At 35.4% G+C, this 23,464-nt stretch overlaps 1 protein-coding gene across 3 annotated transcripts in view; it reads left to right on the top strand.

Moving 5' to 3' along the window:
* LOC122806528 (C-type lectin domain family 10 member A-like) overlaps positions 1-23,464 on the top strand; it is a 305,649-nt gene that overhangs the window by 137,858 nt on the left and 144,327 nt on the right. For all 3 annotated transcript variants that reach the window (XM_044077028.1, XM_044077030.1, XM_044077029.1), the window contains 2 exons: positions 1,149-1,220; positions 4,557-4,628. In XM_044077028.1, coding sequence (XP_043932963.1) covers positions 1,149-1,220; positions 4,557-4,628 — 144 coding nt within the window. The remainder of the gene's footprint in view (positions 1-1,148; positions 1,221-4,556; positions 4,629-23,464) is intronic.

A 23,464-nucleotide genomic window follows, 5' to 3' on the forward strand; every position in this document is an offset into this window, starting at 1 on the left:
GAGACCAAAACAAAGAAAAGTTAGGAACAAATATATGGCAGATTTAAACTAGCTTATAGCTATAGCGAAGAGCTTTGGGCCAAATTATCCTAACAGTTATTTAATGGATACATTTGACAAATGTTGCACTAACAATGATTCGTTTGATCCAAAACTGGGACAATGATGTTGCACTGCTGGATAGCTGGCGGTTTGATGAGTGCGACATCTGTAGTGGAAAGGTTATAACATGGATCATGGAAATGACAAATGACTGCTTTTTTTCTGAATAGTAAGAAATGCTAAGGACTGTTTTCTTCATTTTGCTAAATTAGATACTTGATAATGAGTGATTGGATATGATGTCCAGTGTCATACCTGGGAGTCCTGACAATGGGGTGTTAAAGATCACCCTGAGTCTCTAGGTATCTATGCTGGATAGTGTGAACAATGTCACTTAGTGGAAAGGGGGAGTTTATTTTTAAATTTCTGTTCAGGTAAGAGATGAGAAATAATCATTTCAGGTTAATAAAATATGTTAATAATGTTTTTCCTTATTTTGAGTAATAATACATTTTGCAGTCATTGCTTCACTTGTGCATTGAGACACATTTATGATAAATAGAATGAAATAAAACTCTAGCCTATTGAATGATGGCAGCAATACTTTTAGGCAGAAGTGTCAAAATTATTTTAGCATTTGGAAGATCATAGTGGAATTTTGTTTTCTTGCATTGTCTAAATAGTTAATTTGTCAGTGATGGGTATTGCATATAATATGCTTCAGTCTGGAGGACTGTGATCTCAGCTAAACCTACAGTTGAACAAATGCAGGTGCCAGACAGAGATAAACAAATCCACACTCCTTACCTGCCAGCTAGTACTGCATAAGTACTCAAGGACGAACCAGCTTCTAGCAAACTAATATAGTACTTGTGCATGTTAGCAAATCAGTACATACGCATGTAATCGCGGTGCATCTTGCTGGAGGTAAACGTAATTGCTGCTAAACACCTGTAGTTTATAATACTTATATTAATAACAGTGCTTTAAATGTGTACTGGTACTTTGTGTGTGACAAATAAGTGAAAAAATGATCATATCTACATTACAGATAAAGCCATCTGAAATTGTATCTGTCAGTTCACAAATCATTTTTTTCAACTTAGATATGGAGAAACAAGGCAAACTACAGGAGTTAGAAAACAGCGTCAATCAACATACAACACAGTTAAGTGACTGTAAGTCTTTCCATCTCACAGCTTTATTCTGAGAATCATAAAAACAACTGAACTGCCCATTTTCCTGGCTTAATAGAAAATCCATAGATCCTAATTCATACCTGGCTGCCTCATTTTGTTATTGAGCGTTCTTACTTGCTCAACTCAATTTTTAATTGAATCAGCTAATTTTTAATCTTGTTGCAGTAAGTGTTCTTACATTTTATACTACATCCACATCTGTCCTTACTCAACAGGATGGCTCTGGGCATGTGTATGTTGGTTATCTGTGTGACTCAAGCCAAACTTTTCAAATGCTTCACAATTTTCTGTAATGCAGAGTCTGTTATGTGCATCATCGTAGCATGTTTTTCTGCAAGGAGACTATTTACAAAACACAGTACGCCTAAATCACTATACTGCTCAGTTAACTGCATCCATTTGCTCATGTACCAGTACACTGACATGATAGTGAGAATGCTCTGTAACACTCTTGATTTTGTAATCTGTATGCATGCTCTCTCAGAGCTAAATTCTCCTATTCCTTTCCTTTACTTGTTATACTCTTAACAGTTTACCTGGAATCCAGCATTAATGAATACTCATTCCCTCTCTTCATGTCAGTCCTTTCAAAATTTTGTTTCAGCTATCGCCCCCATTATCTTCTGTCCATTTCTGTCATCAGTGTTTTCTTCCTCTCTAATTATGCTCTTTCTGAAGTTCTGGTTCATGCTCTGTTACTCTGCTTCAAAACTCAGCATAGGTGACCAGGTCACCTTAACCTAAACTTTTAAAAACTCCATAATCCAATCTGTTTGTCTGCCTGTCTTGCTGTCTTTCCTTTTCAGTATAATGTTATGTGTGTTCTTTTCACATGCTTGCTGACCTCCTTACCTCCTTCACAAAACTCTTTCCCACAAATTTCCCCATTTATTCTCCTATATAATGATGTATTCCTATGTGTCAGTAAAAAAGCCATATCCCTTTGTTGAGCAATTCTGTTTTCATAGTTTCATGGGTACTTACTCTGCTAGTGATCTGTGAGGATCTTAACAAGCTTAGCCTTACATAAACATGGTAGTTTTTAGCCGTTACATGTTGCATACAAATAACTCAGAAATGGGCCAAACAAGGATATTTTGGGTCTTTTCCATGTTTCCCCATCCATAAGGTCAGGGATGCTAAACAGGGGTGAACTTGTGGCTACCCATCCATTTACCCAAATTACATTTGACTAGAATAAGAGAAGTACTTTGCTTTAGATTGAGTGGAATATGATTCCATACAAGTGATATTTTCTGTGATACAAACCAGTCCCTCCAACATGTTTTAGTTATTTGGCAAAAGAGATACCGTGAGTGGATGTTTATGACACCACTGGAACATGAGCATGTCTAGTAGGTCTGACAGTATAGGGTCTGTTGAACATCTACACACAAGGCAGAGGTTGCCTATCAGCAGCCTGTATGATATTGAAAAGAGAGACAAGGCTTCAAGATGGTCTGCCTAGTTTTTACAACTTAGACACTTGATTTTTTTTTTTTTTTGTAGCAAGAAAGTTTTCTGGTTGTTCTACTTGTGACACGTGTTTGGGCAGGTATATATTGAAAGGGGCAGTATAATTAATGATCAGCCTAATGAGGGCCGAGTGCAGCAGAAGAATTACATCCATGGATCTGGATGCAATAATTTTGGATATAAGCTGTGCAATAAAAAAGGACTTTCTTTCAGCAGTAGATACATGGTGATCAAAGGAAAGTTTATTCATGACACAGGTTCCCAGATCTCTTACTACAGGATCAATTTTCAGGGGTATGATGTCAACATGATTGTTACAAGGGGGACTCAGACTTGGCAAAGGATATGATTATACACTTCTTTACATTTACTTTTAGTCCATGATTTTGACATCAGCTATTTCTTTGGGGCAGGCCTTCTTGGAGGATTTTTATTCGTCTATGGAGTATACAATGGCACCAAGGTTTCAGTCATCTGATCAGCCACATATTCTTAACATTAGGTTTGACCTCTGAGAAGTAAATGCCAAAGAGGAGCAGCCCAAGGACTGAACCATGAGATACACCACTAGTGGCAGGTCATTTAGGTTTGGTATAGTCACCCAACCTAACTTTCTAGGTTTTATTTGTGAGACAGTTTGCTAGCCAATGAGTTACATGGGGATTGACATTTATCTGGTTTATCTAGATTACCTGAGTGCGGGATATTGTTGAACACCTTTGTGGGATCTATATATGCAGTGTGCACTGTTTTGTTTTATCCATTGCTTCAATAATTTTTTTAAAGCTGTTGACCAAGTTTTGCAGGCATAGTCTGCCCTTGATGAATCCAAACTGAGTTGGGTCCAAAATATTCAGGTTATCTAAACACTTATTAATTGCATAACAATCCTTTCCATAGCCTTACAGATGAGACTGGTCAGGTTTATGGGTCAATAATAACTTGGGTCCATTTAAGACCTACCTTTGTAAGGGAATGATGTTGCTATCCTCCATTCACCCATCCTAAAGTCTGATTTGATGCTGATATTAAAAAGCTTCTGAAAGGAGATTAGATAAGTCATGTTTTAGGCTGACCAGCAGGTAGTTTTCTTCTACCTCCACTATATTTACAGTCTTGTCCTCCTCTTTTTTCTGACTTGTCACTGTTTATATGGATTCTTCAGTTCTGTTAAGTACCCTTTTTATATTGGTTTTGCACTTCTCACTGAATACTTCACTACCTTTTTTCCTCATGATCTACATATATTATTTTCTGTCACATTAAAGCCTGAGATCTGAGATACCACGGTACATTGCTGCTACATTACTTATACATCTATTTATACAGATCTTAAATACATAACTGTTGCTAGCATGTATATTTAAGATTTATAATTTTTGTTTTAGTCACTAATTATTTTAATGCTTATTTTGATAAATATGAAGTCTCCCTTCACTGTTTGAAAGGATGCACATAGAGCAGAACTCTTGCAGATCTGTATAACAATAAAATGATTTGAGGAGCTAACAAATTAGCAAGAAAGTAAATAAAATAAGTTTAGCACTGCACTTGCTGGATAATGAAACTGTAGAACTACAACACATACCTGCCCTCCCTTTAACGAGGACTAATTTATTACCATGGGTACCTGTACTGTGAGCCATGTGGCCATTCTAGCACAATCAGGGATGGTCATTAATTATTTAGTACTTAGTAACCATCTAACTATTTTTTACCATATTTTGACCTTCACAGTTAGAAAAACTAGATAAAATAGATTTTTCATCTAATTTTAGCAATTTTGCCATGTAATCATTGATGCTAATTTTCATTTTAGTCATTAATTTTCTTTCTCAGATACAACACACAAAGAGAAAATGCAGAAACTTGAAAATAATATCAAACAAGCAGAAGATCGGCTAGACATCTGTAAGTATTCTGGATATGATAAACAGATACAAGTTTTAACATTTACAAAAAAAAAGTATATATTAAGCTACATAAGGCGACTATATACCATCTTCATCACCATCAGGTAACAATATATGGCTATACTAATACTGTATATAAACTAAGATGAATTGCACATGAAAGTGATTTTTGAGAGATGTTGTGATTGATAATACCCATATTGTACATATTCCCCGGGATTCAGTAAGGTTCCGTGCAGGAATAGCTTATTCCTGCATGGAAACATCCGTTTAAGAGCAGCATGGCAGCATGCCATGCATAGTAATGAAGGAGCGCTGCCTCTGCTCCTAAACGGACATGGAGCATGGATGAGCGCAGGGGGTGTGTCTGAGAGCAGAGCTCTCACAATACACACGCCCCTGCACTCAGGAAGTGCCGCATGGCAATAATAATGAGTGAGAATGTTCATAGGAGGCTGCATACCTCCTGTTTGTACAAATCATCGCAGAATGTCCACATGTCACAGCCAAACAGCACCCCAATTGTCCTGGCAAATCACTGGGATGATCTCAGGATTGAAGTCAGTAAATAATGCATACATTTCAGTGTCCAACTTCAAATACGTGATAAAACATATATTAAAACAAATCCTGTTATCCTAGCAACTATCCCTAGTTTATAAGAGCAATAATGAAAATATGTCAGTAGTTGTACCACAATTTGTCAAGCTTTGTCCAGATAGTATGCCTGAAGAGGTTGAGAGGTATGGGGGGGGGTTGCTATGATGTCTGCCAAATGTGCAGATGCATGCAGGAATCCACAGCAATAAGTGAAACCTGCCCCTTCCAAGAGAAAATAGTAGTAGAAATTATTTTTTATCAGACAGAATAAATGTAATCATAGGAGCGCAGGTTTGCCCATTGATTAGCTATGCATACTGTAGCTTAAATGGCGCAAGAAGATAAAGAGCAAGATACATGCAATTGAAGCAGTACTGCAATAGTGTAGTGGTCAAAGTGCTCGCTTTGCGAGCAGCTGTTCTCGGTTTGATTCTCATTGTAGTAAATTCCATTTTCCATGTGAAATCACTTTATGAACATTTTTATGCCATATAACCCACTAAATAACATATATTTGTGAACTGGAGTACTGCATTAAATGCAGACGTAAGGTATCATTGTAATAATGTGGTAAAATCCACAGAAAAACACAAGTGCCCCATACAGTATATGTACACATGAATCAGGGATACAAATTGACCCCAGTTGCAGGTGAAGGATTCTGCTGTTGACAAAGCTGGTTCAGCAAACCACTCACTTTACTCTGGATCCCTCTAGTACCTACAGCCCCAATGAACCAGGAGTTAGCTACATTTTGTCTGTTGGGGTCCCCTCTGTGAACAAGGGAGTGCCCTGGGAAGGGAACTGGGACACCTTTCTTTTCTGCAGGGGGTTAATTCAGGCTATTGATGCTTAAGGTTTCTAGTAAAAGGGGGATACCTCATGAAGAGACTTCATATTGCTGTCCAGATTCAGAACTTTGAAGAGACATTACAGGGTTTTCTCATCTGATTTCTGATAAAGACTTCACTCACTGATTCTCTGTATTGGGGACAGGGTTCTTTCTGTGCATCAATTTTCTAGAATATGCCAGTGGTGAGTGGGAGAACAGGTTTCTCAGTCCCTCATTATGAGCTGTTAAGAGAATTTCCAGAACCTTTATCTAGTCTGGTTCTGTGTGCTTTGGAGGGTGTCCCTTGTGAAAGCATGATGCATGCGGTATGCAGCCTCCTCTTGTAAGGAATCTGCTGTAAAATTCTTTTACAGGTCAGATAGTTTAAAATGTGACTAATACTAAAAAGGCGCTGGCTGTTGGTACAGTTTTTTACCCCAAAATCTTCTAAAGGATTGTCTAACCTTTCAAAATTTGGCAAAAAAACTTCAAGTCTGGGTCAAACTTCAGGAAAAATGAGAGGTTGGTTCCAAAGTTCAGGAACCATGTAAACAAAATATAGTCTAAGTCTGTCTGGGAGACCTTCCACCCTGGCAGTCCTTTCTGCAGGGTGGGGGGGGGGAGTCCAAATCTCTGCTTTTCCTCTTTAGCAGCCATTTCAGACAAATGAGTTCTGAAGCTCATCTTCAGGGTTACAGAAGTTGGGGGATCCCCCTGTCCATGTAGTGTCTTGGGAGTGAACCATTTCCCAGGTTGGATAAAGGTTGGTGGTGGAGGCATTTTGGGCTTCCAAGATGAATCTGCTTTAATTTCAGGTCTTGCAGTGTGGAAACAATTTAGTAACTTACACTTTAACTTCAGCTGCTGGCTAGTAAGTATGCTGCCTGGATGCCAGCAAAGAAGAAACAGCCTGAAAGAATCAACTAGAAAAGGTGAGAACACTGATTGGGAAGAAGACTGCAGCTGTTCAGCAAAAAGCAATTCCAGGCTCTAGCTTTGTTTAAGATGTGGCTTCCAGTTGTCTGGAGGAAAAATCAAATGCTCAGAGCTGATTAACATAAAATATTGAAGGAGTTCATCAATCCATTTAACAAAAGGCTTGAAAAGAAACTTTAAACAGCTATTCAGATGAATTGATAAAACTGCAAAAGATTTAAAGGTCGAAGGAATGTCTGAGTACAAGACAACTAAGAGCTGTTCCAAAACTGGTAGAGTTGGCGCATATAGGAAAATCGCAAAACATCATTCCCTCGCAAGTATGGTAAGTGCAACGGCTCAAAACTGCTCCAATACTCCAAAATAAAAAGCCAGCACAATAAGGTGATTGTAAAACAACAGTTTAATAAAACTGTCCAAAACATCAGTAGAGGTGTAAAAAAGCCTTTGTGAATACACTAAATATACATATTATACTGCAAACCTGTTTCGGCTAATCTAGCCTTCTTCAGTGCAACAAAGTTAATGAATATAGGCAGAGTCTGAGCTGGATATAAAGACAGCTCAATTATACAATTAATTATAATTAAAGATTTACAAAGGTTCATTCAAACCAGGGATAAACAGCCCGCCTAATTTAATTATCCATTTCTTCTCCTTGGAATTAAGTATGGAGTGCAAACCCCCTTTACAGTTTCTGTCTCCAACAATTTTATCAATTATAGCAAAATGAAAAGAGGCGGTTGGATGCTTTAAATTGTGTTTATATAGAGAACTGGTCAATTTATGGTTCCTGACATCACTCATATGTTCAGAAATTCTGATTCTCAATGGCCTGGAAGTTTGCCCTACATATAATGCTGAGCATGAGCAGGAAGCCAGATAAACAACCCAGTCTGAACCACAGTTTGCCAAAAACTTGATGTCAAAAACCTGTGCTGTATTCTTACTGGTAAATTGTTTGGTCTTGAATACTCTGGGGCAATGGGTACAATGCTCACAAGGATAAGATGCCATTAGTTTCTCCCCAGTCATAGTATTTTGCCAGACTGTATTTGTAGATCTGTAGGAATGTTTATAATGACTCAAATGGGAATCCAAAGTTTGTCCTCTGTGAAAAGAAAAGTGGCATTTATCTCCAATTATTGAATCCAATTTGTTATCTGCTAACAATATATTCTAATGTTTGTTTATAATATTCATGAGTCCACCAGTATTCCGACCATAAGTAGTGACCATTCTTAACAAAATTTGGCCCTCTGTTGTTTTTGGTTTGTATTGTAATAATTGTTCCCTGGTTTGTGTGCTTGCCCACCTACTAGCCATGGTAATATCTCCTGATCTGTAGCCTCTGTTGTGAAATCTGCCAACAAGATCTTCCTTATATTTATTGAATGTGTCATCTTCTGAACATACACGTCTGACCCTCAGAAAGTGTGACTTGGGGATGTTTCGGATAACATGTTGTGGGTGGAGCCTAGTGGCATACAATAAGGAATTAAATTGTGGATATTTCCTATAAATTTCAGTTCTTAAAGTGTTGTCAACATTCCTGGTTATAGTTACATCTAGGAAGGTGATTTCCTGGGGATGAAAATTTAGCTTAAACTCTATTCCCCAATTATTCTGATTTAAATATTCCACAAATTCCATAAGGTAAGCACTATCCACCCTCCACACCAACCAACAGTCATCCAAATACATCCTCCAAATATCTATATCCTCCAAATAAATATTATGGTTAGAGTCATATATCAATTGCATCTCAATATAGGCCATAAACAGATCTGTATAGATGGGGGAAAAGAAGCCCCCATTGCCATGCCTTGTAGCTGCAAATAGCATGTTCCATGGAAGTAAAAAAACATTTTTCTCAAGAACATGCTCCTCCAAGCATACTAGAAATGTATTAAACTCCAGTGGATATAAAGCAGTTCTGTCAAGCCAAAACTGGAGAGCTAAGACTCCCGCCCAATGGGGAATATTGGTATATAATGATGTTACATCTAACGTACATAGGAGCCAATCAGACTCCAACTGTGTGTTGTACACAATCCCCAAGAATTTCATTGTGTCCTGAATGCATGACCTAACACACCCCAAAAGAGGTTTTAAATATTGGGTCAAGAATACAGATAAAGGTTCTGTCAAGCTATCCCTGCCTGAAACTATAGGTCTCCCTGGCGGTTTCTGAGGGTCCTTGTACATCTTTGGTAAAAAATAAATATATTGGGATTTAGGATCTTTGACTGTGAGATGATACACATCCGTTTCTGTAATAATCCCTTCCTGTTTGGCTTCGAATAAGAATCTATCTATCTCAGCTTTAAATTTGATTGCAAGATCTAATGGCATGGCCATATACTATCTGGCATCCTGAAGTTGTCTGAGTGCCTCCTCATAGTACATGTCCCAATCCATTACTACTATGGCCCTGCCTTTGTCTGCTGATAGAATAACTAAGTTTTTGTTGTTTTTTAACTCCAGCAGAGCTACCTGTTCGATCTTTGAGAGATTATGATGAAGGATGTCATGTTCATGGGACCTGTAGTGTAAATCCTTTAACACACTTGATTGGAACATGGACACTTGTGTCGACATGGGTGGCATAAAAACAGACTTGTGAAATCTAAAAGAGCTGGTGTTAGTAATATCAGACTCCCCATCAAAATACAATTTTGGATTCAATAATCTGAAGAATGATAGCAAGTAAAACAGCACAGGCAGAGGCAACCATGCACTCGCAAATAGCGTATAGAAACGTATAACTCTGTACTTAAAACAACACGACTTTAATGGTGTACACAAACGGTGAGCGCTTTCACAAATGCTTCTTCAGACCATAACACACCCAGTTGTTAATTGATTCTTAAATAATCTTTAGATCATGATGACATCACATTCTTATTTAGAATTAAAGATACATACATTATATAAGCATCAAAAACGCTGAATGAACGATGACAAATCATTACTCGTCTAAGTAAAGATGCGGTCTCTTAAAACTGCATTAAAAGTGTAAACGTGTCACAATTTACTTATAGCATGAAAATATATATAAAATATATCCAAATATATATGGACACCATCTCAATGTGTGAATATAATACACCTAAATAATGTGGATATACAACATTAATAATGAAATTTCTACATTATTAATGGACATAAAAATATATAAGAAAACAAAAATATATGTAGTATTATCTAAAAGTTGGTCTCTGATAGCTATAATTGTATTGATACACAGCGGATAATATTGGAGTTGATCAAAAATAATCAATACACAAATAATAAATGCTACCATAAACCATCTATAATACAAATAAAAAATATCATAGTATGACATATATAAGGACATATATAAGGAATATATGTCAAACACCTATCTTCTAGCTTTTAAAACCGGTTTGATTGAGGCTCAAATATATAGAATATCTAGATGTCTTTATAGAATATCCACTGAGTATCAATACAATTATAGCTATCAGAGACCAACTTTTAGATAATACTACGTATATTTTTGTTTTCTTATATACTTTTATGTCCATTAATGATGTAGAAATTTCATTATTAATGTTGTATATCCACATTATTTAGGTGTATTATATTCACACATTGAGATGGTATCCATATATATTTGGATATATTTTATATATATTTTCATGCTATAAGTAGATTGTGACACGTTTACACTTTTAATGCAGTTTTAAGAGACCGCATCTTTACTTAGACGACTAATGATTTGTCATCGTTCATTCAGCGTTTTTGATGCTTATATAATGTATGTAGCTTTAATGTATCTTTAATTCTAAATAAGAATGTGATGTCCTCATGATCTAAAGATGATTTAAGAATCAATTAACAACTGGGTTTGTTATGGTCTGAAGAAGCATTTGTGAAAGTGCTCACCGTTTGTGTACACCATTAAAGTCATGTTGTTTTAAGTACGGAGTTATACGTTTCTATACGCTATTTGCGAGTGCATGGTTGCCTCTGCCTGTGCTGTTTTACTTGCTATTATATTTGAACTTTTTTGGCAAGAGGCATTTACTCCAGTGAGTGTTTTAATTTACTTTAATCTGCAGAATGAAATCACATCAGAAGCCAAAGAATCATCAGCCACAAAAAAGCCAGGAGCATAATTAAGGCCTTTATTTAACAGTGATATTTGTGCCTCAGAAAGTGTCACAGATGAAATATTGTGAACATTATTACATTCCTTTAACATTTGGTTACTGCTTTGAAAATATCTTCCAAAGTGTTTGCTGTGCTTGTGTTTCCTCCCCCCTCTTCTATTCCTTGCCCTAAAGGGTAGTCAGTACTGTGTCTTTTGGCAGTCGGAGGCTGTGGGGAGTGATTGCCATCCACATCAGTGGCTGATGAGGACTCCTCAGCCGAAGTGAAACTGACTGAGTGTTTGGTTTTCTTCAAAATAGATGTGGGCCTTTTGCGTTTATTGGTATTAGTTTTATTCTGCATAACACCCACATTGTAACCTTTATATGGCATAAAGGGTTGTCCTCTTTCATAATCACCTATGTCACAATTACATTTTTTGTTCATAGGTTCATAGGTAGGTACTAGGCTATCGGCCCAAGGGCCTATGTAAGCCTAGCCAACAAGGTTCCCTGGCTTACACCACCCAAGAAAGTTATTTTCCTGTGCCACTGTTGAGCAGAGATACAGAAGTGATCCCCGGGGTGTATTTCCTATTTCCCATCCACTCATCAAGATTTTTCTTGAAGAGTGCTAATGAAGAACTTTGCTTGACATAGATGGGTAGCCTGTTCCAGAGTATGGGAAGTCTCTGGGATAGGAATCTATCCCTCCAGCATGTCCTGTTTATTGTGGTGACAAGGTTTAGGCCCCTAGAGCATGTAGCTCGGAGGGATTGGGATTTCTTTAGGTGTAGCATGTCCAACAGCTCTGGGTTTGACACAGCTTTATATGTTAGGCAGAGATCACCTCAGAGTAGGTGATATGCTACGGAGTAAAGCTGGAGTTTTTTGAGGCAGTCACTGTAGGGCATTTGTTTGAGTCCAGTAATCCTCTTTGTGAGGTACTTCTGTGGCCTTTCCAGTTGCTGCGGATGTCTTGTGAGGTACATTCCAAAAGGGGCGTTGTACTCTATAATGGGTCTAATGAGTGTCGAGTAGAGGGGAACGATGACCTCTTTTTTCCTGGATGAGAACCCTTTTATGATGAGGTGTGCCATGTAGAAGGACTTCCTGACTACTGTGGCGATGTGACTATCAAAGGAGAGACTACTGTCCACCTGGGTCCCAAGGTCTCTTATCACGCATTCGGTGTTAAGTAGATTGCTGCCTATGTGATAGTTCATGGGTACAGAGTTTTGCTCCAAGATTAATAAATCAGTGCTTAACAAATTCAAACATTCCTGTAAACTGGTGAATTTTCATGAATCTTAATTTCCTGACACTAACTTTCAACAGCTTTAATATCATCTTCTACCCTACGTTTATAGTAAGATTTGAGAGCATCTACAAAGCTCATGGACTTTTGTTGTTGGATTTTGGCCCATTGTTCTAAAAGTGTATTATCAGCCTGGCTAACAAGTAGTTGTAACCTAACTCTTAACCCTCGAGGGGTAATACCTTTGGCCTGATAGGCCTTGAATAATTTTAGGTGCCACACATTGGTTCTAAGTCCTTTCATATGTTTAGTAAGTTGCTGAAAGTCTGACTTACATTGGGTTACTCCGTGATATTTTGGAGAATGATGAAATCAGGATTATGAAACCAGATAAGGGGGGAGGAATTGCTGTCATGGATGTTTGTGATTACAATAGTAAAATGTCTGACTTATTGTACAGTGACACATACACAGAGGTTTCAAAAATGAGTTGAATATATCCTACAGGCGTATAAATTTAGACATTGAACAACTTTTGCTCAATGAGCACATTACTGTAGAAACATCTAGATTTTTGGAAACTAAGCATCCTAAGATTCCCACCATTTTTGGAATCCCTAAAATACATAAGAGTATCTCTGACCCCCACTTAAGACCGATTGTTGATGCAAAAGCTTCTAAGACCTTCAGTTTAGCTAAATATATTGACAACACTGTTAAGCACACCCTTGATAACGGAGACCTGGTGATCAAGGACTCCTGGGACTTTCTGTCTAAAGTCAAGAACAGTATGTGACACGAGGACTTGATCTTGGTCACCACTGACATCTGTGACATCTTCTCAGTAATACCCCGTTATGTTGGACTAGAATGGTTCTATGACTATTTATGCTTAAGTAGTACATTGAACCATGACACTATCCTTACTATCAGGTCCTGTATGGAAATGGTTCTGGACAACAACTTTATCACTTTTGAGGGGCATCTATTCAAGAAGGTGCAGGGGGTGGCAATGTGCGCATGTTGCACACCGTCATTTGCTAAAATTGTATTAGCACAGTGGGAAGACCTCTATGTAGTGAACTCCGAATTCAAGGACATGTGGGTACTATATGGACGGTACCTGGATGATATGGTCTTATTTTGGCATGGGAGTGAAGATGACCTGAATAGGTTCTTTGTTTACATCAACAACACTACCAACTTTTTGAAATTTGCCATGACCAAGGACCTTGGCATCTTGAATTATCTGGATGTTACTATTAAGAAAGATCACTTTAAGGGTAAGTTTACTTCGTACATTTATAGAAAACCTACCTATTCTAACTCTTTGTTGCATTTTGAGAGTTTCCACCCTCTGCATCAGAAAAAATCCCTTGTCAAGGGGCAATACGTGAGATTGGCCAGAATGGTGTCTGACCAGGACAATTTTGTTAAAGAATGTGATGTCCTAATGGGAATGTTGCAGAAAAGAGGTTACCCCTTTAACTTTGTCAATGACATAGCTGAAGAAGTCAAATCAAAAAGAGCTGGGGGTATTTATTCTACACTCTTGGAGAAGCCTGAAGGTTTGAACAGAACCTCTGGTTTGATCAAAACTGGCAGTTTTACTAGGGCATGTGTCCTGCCCTTCACTAGGGATTTTTTAATATTAGAAGCATCATTTATGATTTTTGGACCATTTTTTGTTTGGATGAGAAGATCAACAAAAGGTTGGGGGAAAAATCTCTTGTGGTTTACAAAAAGGGCACCTCCTTGAAAGGCCTGGTGGAGAGGAAAAAGTTAAAGGCAGGCCTAGGTGGAACTTTTAAATGTGGGAGTTGTGGACAATGCCCCTATATATTGGACACTGATTCCATTAGAGTCAGGAACTATGGTAAAATTACTACTAATAAGAAGTGTTACTGTTACATCAAGGGAGTGGTATATATTGCAACCTGTATGGTATGTGAGGGGTACTATGTGGGGAAGACAATCAGAGCCCTCAGGCAAAGAATATATCAACACAGCTATGATATACTAAAAAATAAAGAAACAAATGCTTTATTTAAGCATATAAAGGTACATCCGACACATTATTTTAAATATTTTGTACTTGAACAAGTAGACCTGGGTCCACGAGGGGGGCCCAACGATGACTTCCTTGACTATTTAGAGCTCAAGTGGCAGATTAAATTAAATGCATGTCAACTACCTGGGCTCAATGACAAGTTATCCATTAGTTCTGTATTAAAACTAAAATCAGCTTTTTTATGTGATTTTATTCAAGATCTGTGTTTTAAATCATACTTTAATACATAATACATTAATGTCTATGTGGTTGGTAGGTGGCAATTGGTGTGTTGTAGTGGGCAGTTACTGTGATTATGTGTTACTGTCTTTTTAAACTGCTTAATTATTTTACAGGAAATTATATTTGCTTTGTCAACCAATGGCTGTAAGGGTTAGGGTATTTAAATATGGCATTTTTTGTATGTTCTTGTTCTGATGAAGTCTTGTGATTTTGATGAAAGCGCTTAACTTTTTTCAATAAATTTTCTGGATTTAGTGCTGCAGTGTTTCTTTGGTAATCCTCTTCATATATTTTTTTACTTGGTTTTGGTGTTCATTATTTCTAAGACTGTTCTAGAACAGACAATCCATTCAAGTAAAACAAAGCTCATCCCTGTCCACATTCAAATGCAACTTGGATCTGAGGATGGGTAATAGAAAATGTACTCCAGGATTGCCCCTCATGCCACTAATGGATAGAGGCAGTTCTTAAATGCTGCATATTTTACATGGGTCCCCTTAAATTATCTATAGTATGATAACATTTATTCTCACTAGGGTTAATATACAATTATCAGCCATGAGATAGATATGACCAATCAGGAAATGTTAATTCAAGCACCAAAAGGGAAATTAGCTAAGCTTAAAATGTCCTCCAAGTGAACCTATGTTGTGGTAGTAAATAGTTTTAAAAAATTGCCCTTTTTAGATCACCAAGTGCCCCTCTCACCCTCCACCCCCACCAGTCTTCAACAGCTTCCAGCGCCTCTGTCCATAGCTTCTCGGCATCCGTATATGTCCACCACAAAAACCATCAATCCACCACTTAAAATGTGTAAAATGTAAAGAAACATTTCCTATTGCCATATTGCCTATCACTAGAAATCTGCATAATGCAAACTCTCTCCAAAACCCTGCTCACAAACCAATACCCACAAACTAATACAACATTCTACTGAATATTCATTAAAATATGTACACCACCCACATGAATATTCAGTACAGATGTCTGAAATGTTTAAAATCATGTTAATTTAAAAGTTTATGTTTTTGCAGCCCCCCCCCCCGCAAATTTAATATACCAACTCTGAGATTGCAGTACGGAAGTGAGCATACTTCCTGTTCTGCTCAGCTAAGGTAAGCAACTGTTGGCATTCTAGCCATTCAGTCTTCTGGGTGTCTTTAAAATGTGATTTCAGTCATCTGAATATTTGGCGTTATTGTCTTGGCTTTATGAATGAAAATCTACTGAGATTTTGGTCTTCTCATGTAGACCTGTATGTTGACATGTGCAGAAGCACTTCATGTCATTCATACTGTAGATTACAGGATTGTCCCTCTATTTATGTATTTATTTTATTTTGCTTTTATTTACCAGGAAAGTCTGACTGGATTTGGTGCTAACCCCTTGTCAGTGGAGGCGTGAGGTGAAAAACTCCAAATTACATAATCATAAATATAATGTATAAAACAATACCCTCCCCATCCTCTCTCTGTCATTTCTGTATACCCCATTTACAACTATTCTCCTTGGCTATTGGACCCCTCAAAATTAGCTATAGGGCTTATTTGTTACTTATCTCTTTCTCTGTTTACCTGTCCCTCAATGTACCCTACCAACTCTCTCTTTTCTCAATACTTAACCTGAAATCTACTTTCTATCCCATGTGTTTGTTTCTGGTCTCAGTTTAACTGATCCAATACAGTCTTCTCCTCATAAAACTCTTTGTACTTAGAGCATCTTAATACTCTCTATTTACCTCTGTAAGCTATTAAGCTACCTTGGCCTGGCCTACTTTGCAATTACAGATTGTTTTTTTTCTTTTTTTGTTCTTGGGTGAACAGCTCCATCCAGGCGTAGCCCACTCGCTATGCTCAGGCTGACTGTGCTCCCCTACTCTGCCTCTATTCCCATCCACACCTGAGTACTCTGAATTTATACTCTAACCTTCCTGTCAGGGCCCTCGTCTTCACTCCAATTATCCAATAAGTTTTTAATAAGGTACCTAGAAATCATCATTTTAGAAGATAAGAATAGGGGACATGGCCAGGATGCACCATCCATAACCCCACCTTATTTCTGCCCCTCTCCCACCCAAGTTCCACCCATTTTGTGACATCATCATGATGTCAGCCAATGGGAAACATCCTATTTTTTCCCTCCTGGTGCATTTTTTTTAAACAGAACACTGGAGTTTATACAGTGTTTTCCGGGCTACCTGACAATCAGTTTGATTTCCGGATAGTCCATTAAAAAATGGATAGGTGGCAACCCTACTGCTTTTCCATATACTTCTGACAGGAAATTATATTTCTAAACAATTCTAAACAACTTAATTGAGTGAATTTGGATAAATCTTCCAGTACTTGAGGATTTTATCAAATAATTTTTTACATGTTCTATTATTTTCCTGTCAAATTCTTCATGGGAAATATTCATCACTGTATCCAGCCTTATAATGAGTCATACAAAGGTAACTTCACAAGAGTCTGTACTTATAAAGGAGATTCATTCAGTACTAACATTCAATTATTATCACTTAAGACAGATTAATTTATTCACCAGAATTGAGGATTTTAAACAGAACTGTTCCAAACAAATGAAAAAAAAAATCAATGAAGCTGTGCAGCTGCAGAAGACCCAGATATCAGGCATCAAAGATTCTTGAAATGACATAGAAGGAAGACTAAATGAGGATGAAAATAAAATGGAATTCCTGTTAAAGCAAAATGTTCTTCTGCTAGCCAAAATTGATGACCTCTAAAACAGATCTTGCAGGAATAACATCAGTATATTGGGATTACCTGAAAGAACTGAAGGTAATAATATGATTAAATTTTTTTTATATTCCTGGCTCCCTACAATTTTAGACTGACCAGAAGCACTCTCATTCAGATTAGAGAGAGCACATAGATCATTAGTACTAATGCATCTAAAAACAATACTTTTCTGAGGTCTATTATTGTTAATTTTTTTTCCTTTCAAGATAAAGAACATGTTCTTAAGGCTGCCTGGGCTAAATCACCACTCAAAATAGATGGATGTAACATTCATTTTGACAATGACTAGTCTGTAGAAGTAATATCCAAGAGAAAACAATTTATTTCTCTCATTACAGAACTTAAAAAAAACAAATAAAATACATCTATTGTTTCCTGCTAGATTAAAGATGTTCTTTTCAGATAAAATTAAACTCTTTGAAGATCTGGACCCTGCATTGTCATATCTAAAAACTAATAAAAATATTAGAACAAACAAAATATATGGATTGGTCCATTATAACCTTGAAGAAACAAGCAGAGAAAAATGGATGGAAGGTAAATGAAAAGAAGAAAAAATTAAGAGACAAATGACTGGTTTCATAATTTATATATAAAGAAAATAATAAAGTGCTAAAGATTGCTTTTCTCCTTATTTAAATATGTCTGTTCCTTATCCTTATATATTTTAAACAATATTGGAAAATATCTCATACTCATCTATAACATAAACAGAGGTTAGAAAATCAACAAGAAGTTTGCTATTACAAGGTAACCTAACATTTTTATGTTACACTTGCCTATTTTATAAACAACAAATACTTCCTTGATATGTTATAATAAAATATTATTAGGTCTTTTTTAGTCATAATCTTTATTTAAAAGAAGCATATAGTCCCCATACCAAATTTTACACCATGGTGTTACATTCACAGTTGGTTACCATTAGGCTAATGTAGGCTTTGTGTCTGTGTGTCAGTTGTAGTTGCACTGAGTTTGATTACATTAGCTTACATATCTAAATCTCTCTGTTGTCTTATTCCCATAAATGAGAAATTATTTACTAAAAATGGCCTTGTGCTTCAAGTGTCATTTCACATTTTAAAGTATTAACAGTGAAAAAATGCCTCTACAGGATGGTAAATAGACAAACATATTTTATGAATGTAGATGTGGCCCTGCCTGACTGTAATTCAGTATAACATTTGATGAATTGTTTTACCATTACTAATAGTATCAACTGAAAGTTGTTTACCTTATTAGTACATGGGCTTTGATAATGTATAGCCGTTGTGCCTTACCAGTTGAATTGCTATGTGTTTGTTTTTGGGGAGGGGGATAATTCCATTCTCTGTGGATACATTTCTTTATAGTTTACAGATGAAGGGATTGTGATGTTTGGAATAGATTTAAACAAATCTCTCCTTATGTATTTGTTATATGTGTTCCTTAGCCTTGATAATGAAATGAAACATTGCCAGAAAATTAGAGAAACATGCTATCTGGTTACAAGATGTATTTGCAAAAAGTAGAAGTAAAGTTTTTTTTCTCTCTCTAGTGCTTGAGCTTTCTCATCTTACTTAATCACTTGAGGCTTTCTCTGGTAAACAGCTTGAGCTTTATGAAGTTGTCCACCCATGCAGAGACTCAAGGCTGTTAGCTTATGATTTCGATTGGTGGATAACTTTAGAAGGTTAATTTAAATAATAGGTGGAACCTATGAATAATGCATTAGCTCAAATGTCACTATGTTCTCAGTTGAACAAAGTCAATGAAACCATAATATTGTGAATGGGGAGTACAATAAGACACTTAAACTCTGATTTCTGGCTAACTTAAATTAAAATCTAAGTTATATTGTACTGTTAAGACATCATAGCTTAATAATATAATTCACTATTCTATAGTAGGTTACCAAAAGTTTATTTTTTCTCTTTCTAGATGATTAGTTTTGATATCATTTTTGAATGAAAAATAAGCATATGGGCATACCATTTCTGTTATGTAAAACAGTATAGTTTGATACATAAGACAAATGATAAGAAAGCTATGCAAAGCATGTAAACCAAAGATTTGATGAGTGTTATATTCACATTAAGATCTGTCAGAAGTGCTGCTCCTTATCATTTAATAAGGAAAACAAAATAATGCTGCATATCCTGGGATATATTCTTGAGTACATTTCTTGAAGACTATGTTTGAATGTATATATTACGATGTTTCACAGAAGCATTACATTAATACTGATGCAAACATGTGTATGAAATTGGCAACCTTTTCATTAGAAGCTTGATGTTAATGTCATGATTATGTTATCATTTCACTTAAAGTTATCGTATACAAAACAAAGAAACAAGCCTTATGTTCTATAGGGATGACATAAGATGTGCTAGTTTATTACACTAAACTGCTGAACACAAATAGCAATACACGATTGTTTAAATGTTTCATGACATCTATTCATCTATTATTATTACATTTTCATTGAATGAAAATGGATGATTCAGGAAGGAAATTGATCTTTTTACGAGACACATAATAAGAATCTTTAACTGCAGTACAGCAGTTTCTCACCTTTTCAAGATTACAGTGGATGACATTTAAGATTGTGTATGGTTATTGAACAATAATAAGAAATTTTGTTTATCTCTTAATGGTTTAATGAACATATACAAATGAAAAATATGTAAAGTTAAACAACAACTTTGGGACATATAATGCTTTTCTTATTTTTTATACATATATACTGGTTTCAAAGGATACAGACTTGTGTTTACTTTGCTGTTAATTAAAATTTTGTTTAATTGAAGCAGAGGGATTTGGGCTTTTGAGAACAGTAGATAGTTGGGTTTGCTTGGATGGTTAGACTATTCAAGCAGGGAGTGTTAAACTCCATGAGAGGTTTGAAGGATTTTAAAAGCAAGTGCTTAGTTACATTAAAATGTTTTTGTTTTTTTTTTTTTTGTTTTTAGTGGGTGTCTATTATAATAATTATTATGTATCTAATTAAACTTTTAAGTATTAATGTCAGTATGACTATTAAGAAGCAGTTGTTTAACAAAGAAGAGATATTGTACCAGGTCCACATATTTAAGTTTAAGAGAGTAACAACTACACTGTTGATCTGTATGAAAAATGGCATTTATTAATTGTAGTTCCATAAATGTTAATGGACTGAATAACAGTTGCAAGAGGGGTAGTCTAAATAAATCTTTGAAGTTATTTAACTCCCAAGTTATTTTTTTTACAAGAAACACACCTATTTACAGAAGATAAAGACAGACTTTATACTAAGCATTACCCTGTATTATCTAGTTTACAATATGATCAAAAAAGAGTTGCTATATTATGGAAAAATTCTTTGCCTATGCCTAAAATCATTGACATACATATGAATGATAAAGTTATGCTTTGTTGTGTTACCCTAGAATATAAGAAGAGAATAGTAACCCTTATTAACTTATACTGGATCCCTGAATAGGAATTAAAACTGTTGAACAACTTCTAGAACAACTAATTCAAATTTCCAAAGGCAGCATCATACTAGCAGGCATACCTCTCAACCTCTTAGAGCAAGAAATCTGGACAAAGCCATAAATAATGGGGGGACAAAGGCCCAAAAATAGGGGCACTTTTTAAATATTTCTCTTGCAAACTTAGAAAGTTGATAGAATAGCAGGTCAGGTTTTGCACCAGCATAACTTTTTGAAGGGTATGAAGTCTGAAACTGAAATATCTGTCATTATTTTCTGACTTCAACTCTCAATGATTTGCCAATGATTTCCAGAAAACCACCATTTTATGAGAAAAAGAACAAAAATAAGAGGCAAAAATCAGGACATTCTGTGAGAAAAAGAACAAAAATAAGAGGCAAAAATCAGGACATTCTGCAAAAATCTGTACAGTTCTGAGATATGCTAGCAAGAGATGTTAATTGTATATTGTCACCAAAGGATATTAATACAAGTAAACAGAAAATAGAGGCATCAGCAAAGGCACTGTTAAAGTTCACCAAACTATTTCACCTTAGTGACATAAATAATTTGTCAGATACAGAATCACTTTTCTTTACTCATTGCTCACACAGGCATAGAACACAATCTAGAATTCATGGAGTACATGTCTCCAGTGAGTTCATAGGTTCATAGATTAGTACTAGGCTAACTGCCCTTGTGAAACATTTTAAGTCTAACCAATTATCCCTTGTGAGACTCAAATCCTGTACCTTGTGTTTGTAAGGCAAACACCTTAACCATTAGGCCACCCTCCCAACCCTTGATAGATAAACTAGGCAAAGTTAAAGTGGTATCTTGCCTACTTTCAGATAACAATGCAATCACTTTTGAGCTGTTTTTAAAATCTTACAATAACATTAAGATCAGGAGGATACCAGCATGTATAACTTGCTTAAAGGATATTAAGGACTTTTTTATTAAAGAAATTCCTTCTTTTATAGAAATTAACAATACAGGAGATATTTCAGAAATCTGTCTATGGGATGTGCTAAAAGCATATATTTTTGGTATCGTCACCAATTGGCTATCAATAAAGAAAATAAAGACTAAGGAATAAACAATGAAAGAAAGAACTGTATGAACTGTATGAGATACAAAAAAACTTGACAAATTAAAACTGGAAAATCAGACAGGTAACAATAATAACATAGAGGAGATTAATAATGTACATAATAAGTATTTGCAAACTTTAACTTATAAAATAGGATTAATCTAGAAAAGTTTAAGAAAATTAGCTTCTCTGTTAACTCAAAATCTATGTATAAGTTAGCTAACAGAACAAAACTGCTTAGTAAGTCTAACCATATAAAGAAGATTTATTCACATAAGAGAAAAGGAAAATTGACAGAAATAGTAGATATTTTAAAATAATTTAGACATTATTACAACAAAATCTATCAGTATAATGTAATATCTGACTCAAAAGGGATAAACAAAACTTTTATTAAAAAATATAAAAAATAAATTAGCTGATGACCAAGTGAAATTAATTGATAAACCTGTCTCAATGACTGAAATTCAAATTCAAATTAACAAATTAAAACCTAACAAGGCAGCAGGTAATGATGGAATTATACCAGAACTCTACAAGTTGCTACATACAGAAGCCTTAAACATGTTACACAAAGATTTTTTTCTATAATTAAAGACTTAACAAAAGTTTCTGTTTCCTGGAACTATACTCTTATCTCCCCAATTTTGAAAACTAACAAAGATCCAAATGAATGCTTTTCATGCAGACTAGTTTCACTTTTAAATGTAGATTTTAAATTATTCATGGTAATTCATGCTAATAGATTAAAATATATTCTGTCTTCCATGATTAATGATGATCAATTTGTTTTTATTTGGAATGGAATATTTATGACAATATCAAAAAAATAATTACAGTAACTGACTATGTAAACAAGACAAAAGATAATTTAACATTAATGAGTGTGGATATTAGTAGTGCTTTTGACACTGTAAATTGGAAATACCTTTTGTTAGTCTTACAGGAATGTAATTTTTCAAGTAATTTTATACATCTTATAAATATTTATGACAATTGTTTTGCATACATTAAAATAGGTACTTTTACTTCTGATTCAATACAAATTTTGAAGGGAACTAAACAAAGATGTCCTCTTTCACCTCGCTTTTCTCTAATTATGGAACCTTTTTCTAATCGTGTCTTTCCTTTAATGATAACACAACAAAAATGCTACCCATAAATGTCAATACTGATATGATAAATGATACATTTAATAAATACATTGTCAAGGAGAGAAAAATTAACTATTTAGGAATAATTACACCAGATAACATTAATAATATAATACATTACAATTATACTAACAGCATAATCAGTACAAAGAATCTAATAAATAGAACATTTTTTCTTCACATTGCAAGAGAGACTATCTATAATCAAAATGATTATTTTATCAAAACTCATATGTTATTCAATCATTATCTTTACTTCCATCTAAAACATGTATTAATTAATTTAATACATTAATTTTTAAATTCCTTTGGTTGATCAGCAAACCAAGAATTGCCTTA

Source organism: Protopterus annectens, chromosome 7.part0, assembly GCF_019279795.1.
Source record: "Protopterus annectens isolate FY-2018-M chromosome 7.part0, PAN1.0, whole genome shotgun sequence".
In the NCBI taxonomy this organism is placed as follows: Eukaryota; Metazoa; Chordata; order Ceratodontiformes; family Protopteridae; genus Protopterus; species Protopterus annectens.